At 53.6% G+C, this 15,570-nt stretch overlaps 1 protein-coding gene across 3 annotated transcripts in view; it reads right to left on the reverse strand.

The window, feature by feature from the left end:
- HLTF (helicase like transcription factor) overlaps window positions 1-15,570 on the reverse strand; it is a 1,760,895-nt gene that overhangs the window by 1,287,594 nt on the left and 457,731 nt on the right. For all 3 annotated transcript variants that reach the window (XM_069618321.1, XM_069618322.1, XM_069618323.1), the window contains exon 9: window positions 14,297-14,392. In XM_069618321.1, coding sequence (XP_069474422.1) covers window positions 14,297-14,392 — 96 coding nt within the window. The remainder of the gene's footprint in view (window positions 1-14,296; window positions 14,393-15,570) is intronic.

The following is a 15,570-nucleotide window of genomic DNA, read 5'->3' on the forward strand; positions in this document are numbered from 1 at the left end:
GGGATATGGAGGCCTGATAGCCTGGTCTTGCACCTCAGAAAGTGACAAACGGGGCGTCCGATTTGTGGAAGCTCCTGGCCCTGTCCAAGTAGAATTTCATGGCACGCCTGACATCGAGACAGTGCAGCACTCTTTGCTTCATCCTTGGGATCGGCAAAGAACGTAGGAAGGACTATTTCCTCATTCAAGTGGAAAGCAGACGGCACCTTGGACAGAAATGCTGGGTGTGTCCACAGGACTACTTTGTCCCTGTGAAAGGTAGTATATGGTTCCGAGGCGACCAGCGCCTGGATTTCGCTCACTCTACGAGCCAAAGTGTGGCCGACTAGTAAGGCTGTTTTGATGGTGACTAGCCTGATGTCCGCGGACGCCATTGGCTCAAATGGTTTGGGCGCCAGGGCGCCCAAGACCATGTTGAGGTCCCACACGGGGTGCGGCCTCTTGACAGGCGGGTAGAGCCCGGTCAAATGTTTGACGATAGGACTGGAGGAGGAGGTGGTCCCCTCCTCCAAGTTCGTATAAGCTCCGATGGCTGTGCGGTATGCATGGCAGGTGTCCACCTGCACACCAGAGTGGGCGAGGTGCGCCGAGGAGGAGAGCACGTCGTCCCAGGTGCATGCCAGGAGGTTGATTTCCTTGGAGTCTGCCCAGTGGCAGAATCTGGTCCATTTACTTTTATACTGGGCCCTGGTAGCCACTGCGCCTTTATGATTTCCAGATTAGCCTGGGACAGGCTGAGGTGCCGCAGCATTACCTGCTCAGATACCACACTGCGAGGACTAGTTTCTGTGGTGCGGTGCCGATGACTCTGCCCCCCTGCTGTGCCAGAAGATGTGCTGGGCCCGCTGGGAGGTGAATGGCAAGGACTTCCGAGAGGCTGAGCACTCCGAAAACCATGGCCTGACCGGCCACCATGGAGCTATCAGAACGATGTTGAGTTGGGGATACTCCTTGATCTTGCAAATCACTCTGAATTGGCAGTGTGGGCGGAAAGGCATAAGCCCTCATGCCGTTCCACTGAAGCCGAAAAGCGTCGCCTAGGGAGCTGAGGCCCTTTCCTGCCAGGAGGCGAACTGAGGGCACTTCTTGTTGTGCAAGGTGGCAAAGAGATACACCTGGGGATGACCAAATTTGTTGAAGATCTCCTGAATAACAAGGTCGTTTAGCTGCCACTCGTAATTGTCTGCTCCCAAACTGCTGAGCTGGTCCGCCTCCAGGTTGGATTCCCCTGGGAGGTGGACTGCCGTGAGGTAGATGTTTTCCAGGGCCCACTCCCACATGGTCATTGCTAGTCTGCACAGAGGAGGGGATCTGGTGCCTCCCTGCTTGTTGACGTAGTACATGCTGGTCGAGTTGTCTGTCTGGATGAGGACAACCTTGCCCCCGAGAAGTGGTAGGAATGCCGAGCGCTAGCCAGATGGCGTTCAGCTCTAAATAACTGATGTGGTATTCTTGCTCCGGTCGGGTCCAGGTGCCGTGGACCGAGAGATCGTCCAGGGTGGCTCCCCAGCCCTCGAGCAAGGAGTCTGTGGGGATGGTGGCCTAAGGGGCGGGCGGCAATAAGGGCTTGCCTGTCCGTAGGTTGCAGTCCCTGGACAACCATGTTAGGTCCAGGTAGAGATGGAGGAAGGAACAAGTTACTTACCTGTAACTGTTGTTCTCCAGCATGGGTCTGGCATGGATTCACATGCTCATGAATATTCCCCGTCGTCAGGCTGGGAATCCTCGGTAAAGAAAAAACCAGTATCAGTTTCGTTTCTGATCTGTCTTTCGTAGTAACAACCAATCACTGGTCTCTGCGTCATACTGACCACAGCCAATGACTGCCCTCTACCTAAGCACCGCCTCTGGCAGCCATCTTCAGATTTGGAAGCACGTGAAGTGGCAGTATGACCAAGTGAAGAGCCGCAGAGGGGTAGGCGGGAGGGTTCGCATGTGAATCCATGCCAGACCCATGCTGGAGAACAACAGTTACAGGTAAGTAACTTGTTCCTTCTCCAGCACGGGGTCTGGCATGGATTCACATGCTCATGAATAAAGAATACATAGCAGTACACACATGCACAACCACGGGAGGTGGCAAAGGCTCAACATTAAGCAGTACATCAAACTCAACATTAAGCATCTTACCTCCTCACCAGGCTCACCTCAGGCGAACAGGTTGCGCAGCACTGCTTGGCCGACCCTGGACTCCTCCCTGGAATCCCGATCGACGCAGTAGAATTTCGTGAAGGTGTGCGTCGACCTCCACGTAGCAGCCCTGCATATGTCCAGCAGGGGCACACCAGAAAGGAACGCCGTGGTAGCTGCGATCGCTCTGGTGGAATGGGCTCTCGGACGGCCAGGCAGTGGTCGGTTTGCCAACCGATGACAGTACATGATACAGCCGGAGAGCCATCTGGAAATGGAAGCCTTCGAGAGAACCTTCCCCTGATTGACAGGTCCAAAGTTCACAAAGAGTTGTGACGTCTTCCGAAAACACTTTGTGCGGTCTACGTAGAACTTCAGCGCTCTAGCCACATCCAGCGAGTGCAAAGTCCTCTCAGCCGGCGACGAAGGCGACGGGAAGAACACAGGCAACACCAAGGGTTTGTTGAGATGGAAGTCCGACGGTACCTTGGGCATGAAGGAGGGGTGCGTCCTGAGCACTATCCTCGTGTCGTGAAAAGTCAAGTACGGGGCCTTGCAGGAAAGGGCCTGGATCTCTCCCACCCGTCTTGCGGAGGTGATGGCCACAAGAAACGCTGTTTTCCACGACAGAAACTTCAACAGGGCCGAGTGCAGAGGCTCGAACGGAGGTCCCATGAGCTTGGTCAGCACCACGTTGAGCTCCCACGCCGGGGCCGGAGCCTTCACCGGCGGGAACGATCTGAACAGTCCCTTCATGAACTCTTTCACCAGACGATGAGACCACAAGGACGTCCGGCCCGTGGTTCTGGTGTATCGGGAGATCGCAGCAAGATGAATCTTGATGGACGCGTGTGCCAGTCCAGCTTTGGCCAGCGTCAGCAGGTACGGCAGTACCTGGGGAGCCGTAATCCGTAGAGGGTTAATCTTCTGTGCGTGGCACCAGACAGAGAACCTCTTCCATTTGTGTCCGTAGCATTTAAGAGTCGAGGACGCCCTGGCCTTTGCAAGAACCTCTCTGCAGTCGGCCGGTATGTCGTATCCTCCAAACTCTAGCGCTGCAGGAGCCAGGCCTGCAAGTTCAGCGATTTCGGGTCGTGGTGGAGAATGGCGCCTCCTTCCCTGGAGAGTAGATCCGCGTCCACCGGCAGCTTGATTGGCAGGGACACTGACAAGTCCAGAAGGTCCGGGAACCATATCTGCCTCGGCCACGCAGGTGCGACGAGGATCATCCTGCACCGTGACCTCTTGAGCTGGTTGACGAGCCGGATTAGCAGTGGCAACGGAGGGAACGCGTAGAGGAACAGGCCCTCCCAGGGGAACGAGAAAGCATCGCCCATGCTCCTCGCCTGGGGAAACCTGCTGGCGAACCTCCGGCACTTGGAGTTCGTCGCCGTCGCGAACAGGTCGATCTGGGGTGTGCCCCACCGTCGGAAGAGGCGATCCACTAGATCCTGCCGTAGTTCCCACTCGTGGCACGAGCGCAGCTCCCTGCTGAGTGAGTCGGCGATGGTGTTTTTTATCCCTGCCAGATGAAACAGCACCAGAAACATCCTTTGGGCGACGGCCCAATGCCACAGGTCCTGCGCCTCCTTGGACAGTGCTGGGGACCTGGTTCCGCCCTGTTTCCTGATGTAAAACATGGTGGTGGTGTGGTCGGTGAAGATCCTCACCACCTTGCCCTTGAGGGACGGAAGGAAGGACCTGAGGGCCCAGAACACTGCACGGAGCTCCAGGACGTTGATATGGAGGGACTTCTCCGTCGGGAGCCAAAGGCCTCTCGCGTGCAGATTTTCGGTGTGCGCTCCCCACCCTTCCAGGGAGGCATCCGTGGTCACTGTCTCCTGGTGGTCTGGGGTCTGGAAGTCCATGCCCGCCGTCAGATGCGCGCGGTTGCCCCACCACCCGACCGCTCGGCGGAAACTCTCGTCGAGTGTGATCCTCTCCTCGAAGCCGCCCGTCGTTTGGATCCAGCGCGCGTCCAGGAACTCCTGCAACGGGCGCATCCGGAGCCTGCACATGGGAATGAGGTAGATGCAAGAAGACATCATTCCGAGGAGGGACTTGATGGACCTCACCTTGGCCGCGTCGGAAACCAACATCCGCTGTACCTTGCCCAGGATGGACCCAGTCCTTTCCTCCGACGGGGAGGCCAGAAGGGACACTGTCGAGCTTCGCTCCCAGAAACAGTGCGTTTTGCGCGGGTACCAGGTGGGACTCGGCGTAGTTCACGGAGAATCCCAAGTCCGTGAGAAGTTGGACGGTCCTTGCCGTGTGCTCCACGGCGAGCTCCCTCGTCTTGGCTCGGATGAGCCAGTCGTCCAGGTAGGGGTAGACGTGGATCCCCTCGCGGCGCAGCTGCGCCGCCACCGGTGCAAGGCACTTGGTGAATACCCTGGGTGCCGACCGTAGTCCGAAGGGGAGGGCTTTGAACTGGTAGTGACGCCCTTGGACCACAAACCTGAGGAATTTTCGGTGCCCCTTTAGGATGGGAATATGGAAGTAGGCATCCTCCAAATCCAACGACGACAGGAAGTCTCCTTCCTCCAGCTAACCCAGGACGTGCTGGAGGGTGACCATCCGGAACTTCTGCGCCTTGATGAACTTGTTCAGACGTCGCAGGTCTAGGATGGGGCGCCATCCTCCCGTCTTCTTCTTCACGAGGAAGTATCTCGAGTAAACTCCGGAGCCCCGAAGCCTCTTTGGGACGAGTTCGATGGCGCCCTTCCTGAGCATCGCCTTTACCTCCAGGAGAAGCTGAGGGACGTGAAGCTCTTTCCTGGCCACGGCGGGGACGCGCGGGCACCTTCTTTGAAACTCGAGCGCGTGGCCCCGGGCTAAGGCGTCCAGCACCCAACGGTCGGTGGAGATGGACTCCCACACGCTGACGAAGCTCGCCAGCCGGCCTCCCACCGGGGTGCTTCGGTGGTGGCCCGACCCCACGGCCGGTTCAATCCTGTTTCGACGAGGCTTTGCCGCCTTGACCTCCTTGGCGACGACGGCGGGGTCCGCCAGACTTGCCTCGTCCTCGGTAGGCCTCCTGAGACGACGAGCGGGCCGCTTGACGGTAGGTGGAGAAACCGCCGCCGGAACCTTTGGAGGCGCCCTTGCCTCCGCTGCTCCGAAAGGGCGTCCGTCGTTGCTGCAGAACCCCAAGGGCCCGGGCCGTCTCAGTGTCCGCTTTAATGGCCTGAAGGGAATCGTCCACTGTTTTCCCAAACAGGTTGTTCCCATCGAACGGCATGTCCAGGACTCTGGTCTGTACGTCTTGACGGAAGTCCGTAGCCTTGAGCCATCCACGCCGCCTAAGGCACACTCCGTTGCCCAACTGGCGAAACCCAGTGTCGGCGATGTCCGTCGCAATAGTGATGGCGTGGTCCGACGCCATCTCACCTTCCTGTAGGATCTCCAGGGCATCCACCCTCTTGTCGTCCGGTAGGAAGACCAGCAGGGGAGCCAGTTTGTACCATAGCTCCCTGTCGTAGCGGGCCACGATAGCCAAGGCGTTGGCCGCTTTAATCGTCGTCGCTGCAGACGAGATGACCCTGCGTCCCATAGCGTCCAATTTCTTTCCCTCGCAGTCCGGTGGGGAAGTCGATGTGGAGGCCGCACACCCCCCCGCTTTCTTCCTGGCCGCCGTGGAGACGACGGAGTCCGGGGTAGGCTGCGCCCGGAGGCACAGGGGGGCCGCGTCCGGGACCCGGTACTTCTTCTCGTACCGGTCTCTTCTAGCTGGCGTCGTGGAAGGGTTCTTGAGGAGGGCGAGGCCCTCATCCCAAATGTCGTCCAGTAGAGGCACCGCGAGGACCGTCTTCCTCTTGGCCTCGCGCCGTTGATAAAGGAATCCTTCCTTTTTCTTCTCCTCAGGGCAGAGTTGGAAAAGCTCGGATGCCCTGGCGATCATGGAGTGGAACGATCCAATCTCGTCGGGCGGAGAAGCCCTGGTGGGAGGTGACGACTGTAGATCCTCGTCGTCGCTGCCATGTCAGTCCCCGTATCATCCCCTCGGGTGGACGGGGAGGAGGGCTGGACGGGGCGCGACGGCTGAAAAGGAGGTGGAGGGTGAATCCTCCTTTTCTTGGGCGGGGGAACACCAGAAGGTCCCGGTTCAGGATCCCCCGACGGGAGAGGTTCCTCCGTCGGCAACGGTAGTCTCGTCCTTATCTCTGAACATAAGGACTGTATAGCCAACAAAATGGCCGCCGAGTTGTCTTGCGGCGCTGGCAGAGGGGAATCCGACGGGCGATCAGGGGCCCCGTCGGCACCCTCGACGATGTCGTCGTCACCTGCGTCGGGATCCATCCCGACGGGCCGGTCTTCTTCCACGCCAAGGCCGTGGCTTAAGACCTCAATCAGCTCTTCCTCCGAGGTTGAGGCCGAATCTACGACTACGCCCTGCCCCCCTTTTTCTTCCCCGCCGGGGATTTCACGGGGGTCCTATCGATGGGCACAAAAGAGGACTCCCTCCGAGGTGGCAGGGAGACTCTGAGCCCCCGAGGTCGCCACCACTGGTGTAGCCTCCACAGGCTGAGCCAGGGCCGCCGCGACAGTATCGATAGAGGGCTTGGCTGGATGGATTAAGGCCTTCACCACCTTAGGTGCGCTCACCGCCTTATCCTTGAGGGGGGGACACTGCCTCGCTCCCCCTCCGATGGGGCCTTCGAGCTCGACCGGGGCCTCTCCAGGAGCTTTGCCGGGTGCTCGCCCTTCCTCTTACCCGACCCAGAGCGTTGGCTCGTGGCTGAAGGTGCCGGGGAGGGTGCGCCCTGCCTGGCGCCCGTAGAGCCCGACCGTTCGGCGCTCCCGGTGCCAGCGGACTCGCGGTGCTTGGCCTTGTGTTGGACCCCCGTCGCCAGGGCGTCCTCAAAAGGTCTTAGAAGACCGCTCGGATTTCTTCCTCTTCTTCTCGCCGGACGGGCTCTTCCCTTCCAGCCAGTTGGCGAGACGCTGATGGCGGTCCTTCATGGTCCGCTCCGACATATTGCCGCAAAACGCACAGTCCTTCTCTACGTGCGTCTTGTCCTCATGTAAGCAGTAGAGACAAAAGGAGTGTTCGTCCTCCTTAAAGACGTTCTGCAGCTGGCATCCAGGGCAGATCCTGAACAGCTTTCCGGGCGTCGAGCTTCCCTTCTCCTGGGCCATGTCCGGGCCTGAGAAGCTTCTGGAGTCCTCCAAAAGCGTAGCTCGACGAAATCTTCACCCTTGAGGGGCGCAGACGAATCCGACACGGGTCCCCGTTGATCGGATGGAGAGTCGGTGGAGCTTGAGGCTCTTTTGACCGAAAAAACGAAGTTTTTGAGAAAAAACGTGAAAAAAATAGCACTAACGCTCGAGAGCAATAGCACGAGGATCCCAACACATGAACTTGCGGTAAAAATCTGAAGATGGCTGCCAGCGGCGGTGCTTTGGTAGAGGGCAGTCATTGGCTGTGGTCAGTATGACGCAGAGACCAGTGATTGGTTGTTACTACGAAAGACAGATCAGAAAAGAAACTGATACTGGTTTTTTCTTTACCGAGGATTCCCAGCCTGACGACGGGGAATATTCATGAGCATGTGAATCCATGCCAGACCCCATGCTGGAGAAAGTTGATTATCTCAGAATGAGAGCCCCGCTCCTGGTTCCACGAGGCTGTGAAGTGCAGCTGAATCTTCCTCATCCTCAATCTTGTGTGTGGGACGGCTAATAGGACCGCCGCCAAGAGACCGATGAGTTGCTGGTACCACCATGCAGAGGTCACCTCTCTGCTGAGGAAGTGGATGGTGGCCCTCTTGACGGCCGACGAGATCTTGCCCTCCGACGTAAATACCTTCTCAGAGCACGTGTCCCAGATGAGGCCCAAGAATGTCAGAGTCTGCGTGGGCTGCAGCTGCGACTTCTTGAGATTGAGCGAGAAGCCCAGATTGTGCAGTGTGTTCATAAGGACCCGGGAAGAGTGGTGAACCGCTTCCGGAGATGTAGCCCTGACAAGCCAGTCGTCGAGGTATGGGTAGATGTGGAGGCCCTGAGCCCTGAGGAGGGCAGCCACCATATTAATGAGCCTGGTAAAGACCCTGGGGGCCGAATTGAGGCCAAGAGGTAGGACCTTGTATTGAAAATGGTAGCCCATGATCCTGAACCGTAGGAAAGAACGATGGGGCTGCCAGATCGGGACATGTAGGTACGCGTCCTTCAGATCGAGGAAGCAAATCTCCCTTGCACAATATCTCCGCTATAAAAGCTGGCGTAACCATCTTGAATTTGTGAAGGGATAAGGAGAGGATGAGGGTGGAAAGGGCCAGCACAACTCTCAGGCCCACCTGGTGGTTCTTCTCAATGGCGAAAATCCTGAAGTAAAAGCCCAAGCCTCGCTGAGAGGCTGGGACTTCCTCCACTGCCTGGCACTCTACGAGCGACCAGATCTCCGCCAGAAGAGTTGCTGTCCCAACCTGATGGTGTGGATGGGAGGAGGGAGGAGAGGCTGGGATAGGTAGGCGCTACCCTGTGGATCCTACGGAGAGGATCCAGGGGTCCGCAAAATTCTGGCACCAGAAATGTGCATGCAGAGCAAGTCTGCCCCCCACTGGAGACCAATGGACCCAAGGGGCGCGTCATGCCTTCTTTCCCTCGGAGGTTGTGGCGGAGGAGGGGGACTGGAAAAAGCCCTTGCTCCTCCCCACCCCTTTTTGTTGCTTGTGCCCGTTCTGAGACGGCGAGCGGTCCAGCTGCCTGGATCTCCATTCGTGGAAGCCCTGGAACCCTCTATACGTACGCCCCCTGTCGGAGCACTGCTGTGACTGGGTGTACGACTTGGGCATGGTCTTTGTCAAGATGGATAAAGACTTGGCCGTTTGTGAGCTGTTTTTTCTTCTTGTCCAGCTCTTTGTCTGTGGTAGAGTGGAAGAGGGTTTTCCCCCCCCCCCACCGAACGGTAGATCTAATGTTCCTGGACATCGGGGATTAATTTCGTGGCCCGGAGCCAGGCTGTCCTTCTCATGTCCGTGGTGATACAGATGGCACGGCCAGAGGTGTCGATACGGTCCACAGTGGATTCCATGAGGTCATGCGCCACCAGCTTGGCATCAGCGTTGGCCTGACGAAGATGCAGGGACGCGTCGGAATAGAGTTTCTTGCCATATGCCTCCAAGATCTTCTCCTCCTTGCCTAGTAGAGCCGCAGAGTAGGAGGATGAGGACAACTGAGGCTTGGAGTATAGTGATGCCACAGCGATCACCGAGGAGTGTGGTTGAGGATGGGCCGAGAGCAAGAGTGTATCCCCCCTCCATCTGCCTGTACTTGGCATCCAGGCGTCGAATGACCAGCTGGGCCGAGTGGGGCTTAAGCCAACCCTTCTTGGCCAGGGAGAATAAATCGGTTTGCAGTGGAATCCCCGTTTTGGCAGAGGGGTGTCGCGTGAGGACTTCAGCCAGAACCCCCTCTGCCGGCTGCTCGACCTCGGGCTGGGGGAGGTCCAGATATTCCGCCAGCCCAGCAAGATTTTTGTGGAAGGCCCTGGCTGAGGATGGCTCCTCCTCCTCCTCCTCCTCCTCCTCGTCTTGCGGATCAGGAGGATCCTGCAGAGGAGGACGAGTAGCGGGAGCCAGAGGCTGGGGCACAGGGACCGCGGGCTGGGGCTGAGGAACCAGCAGAGGCCGGTACGGAACCACCTGCTGAGTCGGCTGAGGAGCCGGGACCAGCGGCTGCACCGGGGGCGCCGGTGGAGGCGCTTGTGGTGCCGCTAGCATAGTCGGGAGGACTTCCCTTGTGGCGTCCTTGAGGATAACCCCATACGAGGTGACTTCATGATGCCGAGGAACCTCTCGAAGAACCCCTCTTCACAGGCTGCAGAGGTGGCAGGGGGTACTGACGGGGTAGACAGGTGCTGCTACATCCCCTGCCCATATGGACGCAGTGGGAAGCTGCCCTGCACATAAGAGGGATAGACTGTAGGCCAGGTACCTGGTTGAGGCCAGTCCCACCTTGACACTCGTTCTTCGCTCAATTCCTGGGATGGCGTTGGACAGGTGCCTGTGTCTGGCGCGGTGGTCATCTTGTCGAGCTACCTGCCACATGCCTGCGACGTGTTGCTCGGCTCGATGGGCCCAGCCTCCTCCAGGACTCTTGCGTGTGGGTCACGAGGCCTACCCTGCTCCTCGGGTCTAGGCCCGGTAGGAGTGACACCCACGACCCAGGAGTTGGAAGAGCTGCGTTTAGGCGCCCCCTCGTACATACTGCCGGTACTAGGGCGTAGCCCCTCGGATGACAATCTGGTACAAGAACCTTGCAGTCCCTCAACACTACCACTGGGAGGATCCAAGGATCCCTTGGTCCGATGGGCCGGTAGCTGCAGCAGCCTCGGTGCACGTGCTGGTATAAGGACCTGGCCGGTCCCTCGCGCGCAGGAGAGTCCTTGGGAAGGAGTCTCCTTTGCGGGGTGCGATGACGAATAGCGGCCCTACCTTGGGTTTGGCTCGATGTTTCACGAAGTTCTTGAGATCCTCTGGAGGCGACTTCTTGAAGAGCTCCTTCCACGTTGCCAGTTGTTCTTCAGCGCTTTCGAGGACAGCTAGCCATGCACTGCACAAGCTTGCCAACCGTGTTCTGGGGCAAGGCAACGTAGGCAGAGGGCGTGGGGGTCTGAATTTGGGAAGAGCCTGTTGCAGGATGGACACCTGGTGAACCCTGTGGAAGTCGACATGCGCCAGGGAGGAGCGCGACGCCTGAGGACCGAGTACCTGAATGATAAAAAGACAAAAAAGACGAACAGAAGAAGTATCCGTGCATGGAATTACATGGCCGAAGCCAAACCCATGAGCGCTGGTTAATTCGGCCCGTTCCCGTCGACGCGGAAACAGAGACCGAGGTGTGGCGGCAGAGTCAGTGCAACGCATGCTCCCTCAGCGCCTCTAAATTTAAAGCGGAAGAAGGTTTTTTCTGGTGAAAAAGGTTCTGTCTCACGTCCCTTGGAAGGGACGCCTATACAGTATGGAGGAAAGGGGACGGGTAAGAGTACGTTTACCCAGCCTTCTTCATATCACTTGAAATATTTATATGAAGCATGTGCAATTAAGAGTTAAGGTTAAAAGGGCTTAGGCCAGCTATTGCTAGTAATGAATTACCCCCCGATTTACATAAAAATGTTTAACCATGTGCTGATGTCATGACCTATCACGAACGAATCCTAAGAAGAGGTGTATTCTACGAATGAGCTAAAGATGGTAGTTAAGATAACAGCTGCCAATGAAAATGTAGGACTTGGAGAAAGATGGGATTTCTTTTAAGAGTTTTTTGTCCAATCACATGCGGGGTTGGGGAATTGTAACATAGTATCTGGGAGTGTTTTAACTGTTGCAAAAATGTATATAATATGTCAACTGATGTGGTTTGTTGAGACGTGGGTCTATTTGGTTCTACAGCACCATCTAACTCTTGCTTTGCGTACAAAACATGCACTTGTTCCTCAGGTAGAGGGAAAGCATAAAAACCTCTTTCCATACAAAAGACTAGGACAAAGAAATATGATGGAGAAGGACTAGGATAAGGAAATATGATGACGGACTATAAGAGAACTATGACATGATTATAACAAGGTAGGACGACCGTGATGAAGGTCAATAACGAAGGAGGAGGACAAGGGAGATGAGTATGAGAATGATGATGAAGGACTGGTACAAAGTACTAGTAGAAACAATGGGGAGCTGAAGAATATAAAATGAAATCTACCAAAACAAAAATTCTGTTTCTCAACATTCTTCTGCGCCCCTCCCTTCTATGTAGCATTGGTTTAGAAAGGTGGAACGAACAGCCACTATGCCTGAAACAAACATTTGCACATATATAAATGCCCACCCACTATCATTTTTCCCCAGGCATCTCAAAGAAAGTAATCAAACAGGGGCACCGGTTCCCTAATATTACAGGACATTGGATACGATTAGCAGGTTAAGGGAATGCTTTTTGGAATGCACTTTCTGAAAGTTACATTAATATATTAATGTTATTTATCAAACATGTGACTTGTATCCCAAAATAAACATGCAACCTTTTGTGTGATCATTATATGTATAGAAACAGAGTGTTACAATTTGAGCGGGCACCAGTTGAAAAGTGCAACTGTCTCCAAAAGCACCCCTGTCCTAGGAGCAATATGAGCTACCGTAGGACTATATACCAAAACAAAGAAACAAAGCCAGGGATCCCAAAAACCAAAAGGGGGGGGAAAAGCACAACGTTTAGGCTTCCGATCAGAAAGGACAAGCAGAACCCACACAAATGGAATTCTGCCCACACAAGTCCCTTTCATGTATTTTGGCTATTCCTTCAACCTGACATTGTGATGAACAGGTCCCCTCTAAGTAGTAGTAAGAACACGGAGGTCCTATAGGAGTTAAACAAAATGACACGCTGTTCAAAAGTGGCTAGTTAAGTGAGCCCTGTTAGTAGGAGAATCAAGAGAATACCCGAAGCAACATTCTGCTCTTGTCCGCCGTTAGGTTTTCTTCAGCACGGTATACTTAGCCTGGGCGAAAAAGTCAACTAGTTTTACAGCCGGTAAGATGACTCAGCTGGTTAAACACTCCTTGCTGTTATCTGGGTTTGATCTGCAGGTCCAGGTTCGAATCCCGGAAAGGCCAACTCAGCCTTTCATCCTTCCGAGGTCGATAAATGGGTACCAATTTCGATTGGGTAATAGTGTGTAATAGGGTATGTAAACATACCCTATGTAAAGCGCTTTCGATTAAAGCGCTATATAAAACACATTATTATTATTGTTCACCTTCTCAACCAAATTTGCTTTCATTTGAGTTTTCCTTTAATGGCATTACAAGACTGTGGATACCTGGAACCCAAGCTTCATGTTTCCGTTCCCACTCCCCAACGATTTCGGGACAAAAATGTTTGCACAAAGAGCTGGAGCATTGCACGCTGGCGACTTTGGCATAAGAAGAAAAACAAGTGGGGGATGAACTGAAATGCCGCAGTAGGTTAAAGGGTACAGCTGAAATAATTAACTAGTGGCCATGAAAAGGGTCGGAAAAGCAGGTCCAGTCAACAGAGAAAACGACTGCATTAAGGACCCAGGGGAGCATGTGCGAAGGTAGAGCAGGAGCATGTTAAGAGCACACATTCAGTTCTGTCTACGTGGCATTGTGTCCAAGATGGAACTAGGTAAATATCAAACATTTCCAGGGCGGGTACATAGGGGTTTAGCGATGAGATGGATGAGCAAAACCTTGCCAGGCGTAGAAATGTCGTGAAGACCTAGATTACATCCAAATTGTAACTTTGACATACGAGAAGGATCTGATTACAGAAATTTGCTAATATCTGATTCCATGGAATGCCAGGGCGGATAATCTACTTGCAAGGAAATAGGATAGAACATGTTGGCTTCTGCCGAGTCTGTGTGGAGAAAAGGACGGACTGTTGGAAGCAAGAGCATGCAAGAGGGAGAGATCCTCTACACAAGCCTGGCCTTTCACGTACTCATGTATGTTAAAACTGCTGGCAGGGCTTTCCATTAACGTGCATACCACGCCAGGAGTATGTAAGAAAGAGGTCGGGTGGTAGGAATATCAGGTACCAACCATCCAGAATCCTGAGGCTCTATGCTGCTGCCCATCCTAACAGTCCAGAAACAGTTTATACGTGGCTGTTGATTTGCACTCCAGGTCTCTATCCTATGTAATTCATAACTCCACAACTATGTGATAGACACCCCTTAATTTAACCCCAGAATCACCAGCCCCAAAGCAGGAAAGCCTTTTTTACACTGCCATTATTTTGCCAATTGCCTATCAACACTTTCCAATAGCAGATGTCTGCTAGAAATATCCAAAAAAAACCTTGCGCTTATTTATTTTTCAATCGCAGCAAGCAAGCACTGCTATGCAGCAATGTCAAAGGTCGTATTGTACGTTCTGAAATTAGAACGCACCAGCAAAACGCAAGTTGTTTATTTTAGCTCAGTGCGCTGCAGACCAAAAAATAGTGTATAAACCACCCAAGATTTCCGATTTTCTGCTGAAACTTAGATAACACCAACAAATGCATAATCAAAAAGGTACAATTCAAGAAAATCTGGTTTGAGCCTAAATTCCCACGCTTCCCTGGAACTTACAAAGTCAATCAAAATAATGGCATTCAACATTATACAAATCATATATCAGACACATTGCACAGTATTCACCTTAGTCAAGAGGTGCGTTTCGATCCTTGAAACAGGAAAAGGTTTCCCATCATGAAAGTTTGTAAGAATCAGCGCAATTGTAGCAAGCGTTTTACCCTAAGGAGGACAAAATCAGATGTCAATTTTCATGCAACACACCCGACGAGCTTCGGAACCATGTTTTCAGACTGCCTTTCAATAAATCCCCCCCCAAAAATATCTGGGTGCATAACAGTATATATTTTTTAATCAAATGTTTTTTAGTTAAAGAATACAAGTATAGTAGTATAATTTATATCAACTAAGTGGGAGTTCTCAAAATATTTTATAGTTGGGCTTAAAAACACACAAAATAACCATTCAAATTATTTTTACGCAGCAACAAAACAAGTATCGGAGCGCTTTACAAAAAAAACACAATAAAACACTCGAAGGGTAGCTATGGCAGAGCAATCGGGTGAATGGAGAAAAACAGTAAAGCAGCATATAGCAGACCATTCGTATGCGAACTGTATGCACAATAACTGATGGCAAGCACAGTACTTGCAAAGCTACGGATCAGGGGTGAAAAGGGAACCCTAGTCACTGATCAAGACAAACATTACTTTCTCAGTAATCCTCTTTCAGTGGCTTGTATCTGCATAAATCACGTGCTTTGCATGTGCTGCAATCTAGTGGTCGGTGCCAAGTATTGCATCTTCTCTATTTTCGAATTCGAAAAGGGGGAATCAACAGGGGCGTTCCTGTCACACTATCTATATCTTACATGTACAGTTACCCATGATCCCTCACCCGTCAACGTCCTCAGATTGCTTGTTTTTCTGACATGGCACGTGAACTTGCTTGGATGCATGTTGGATACAGGGAGGAAGGGTGGGCACATATGATTCCAAGTAGATAAAAGCCACAGAAAGACTTACTGGTGTGAAAAACCAGAGGGTGTTTTACTGCCTAGACCCCAGGGATCCCTTACACAGGTGGCCAGGACACGGCCATCGCCTTTGAATCCAGACCCTGGTGGTGAAGAAGTGCTGAAGGATCACCTGGGTGAGGGGTCCTCGGGGAGTGGAGGAGGAACGCCCGATGGCGAGACATGGTATTCCCCCCTTTCCAAATACCCCTGTCCCATCCTATTTTATAGGATATTCCCACTTCCCAGAGCCCCCTTTTCCTACACAAACATTGGGCAGAGGAAGATGAGGTTTGAGACTGAAAGGCGTACCACCCAATGCAATACATTGGACATGTCCAACTAATAAGATCAGGCAGGGTGAGGTACTTGATCTTAATTACAT

This window comes from Ambystoma mexicanum, chromosome 10 (assembly GCF_040938575.1).
Source record: "Ambystoma mexicanum isolate Mex_15411 chromosome 10, UKY_AmexF1_1, whole genome shotgun sequence".
NCBI classification, from domain to species: domain Eukaryota; kingdom Metazoa; phylum Chordata; class Amphibia; order Caudata; family Ambystomatidae; genus Ambystoma; species Ambystoma mexicanum.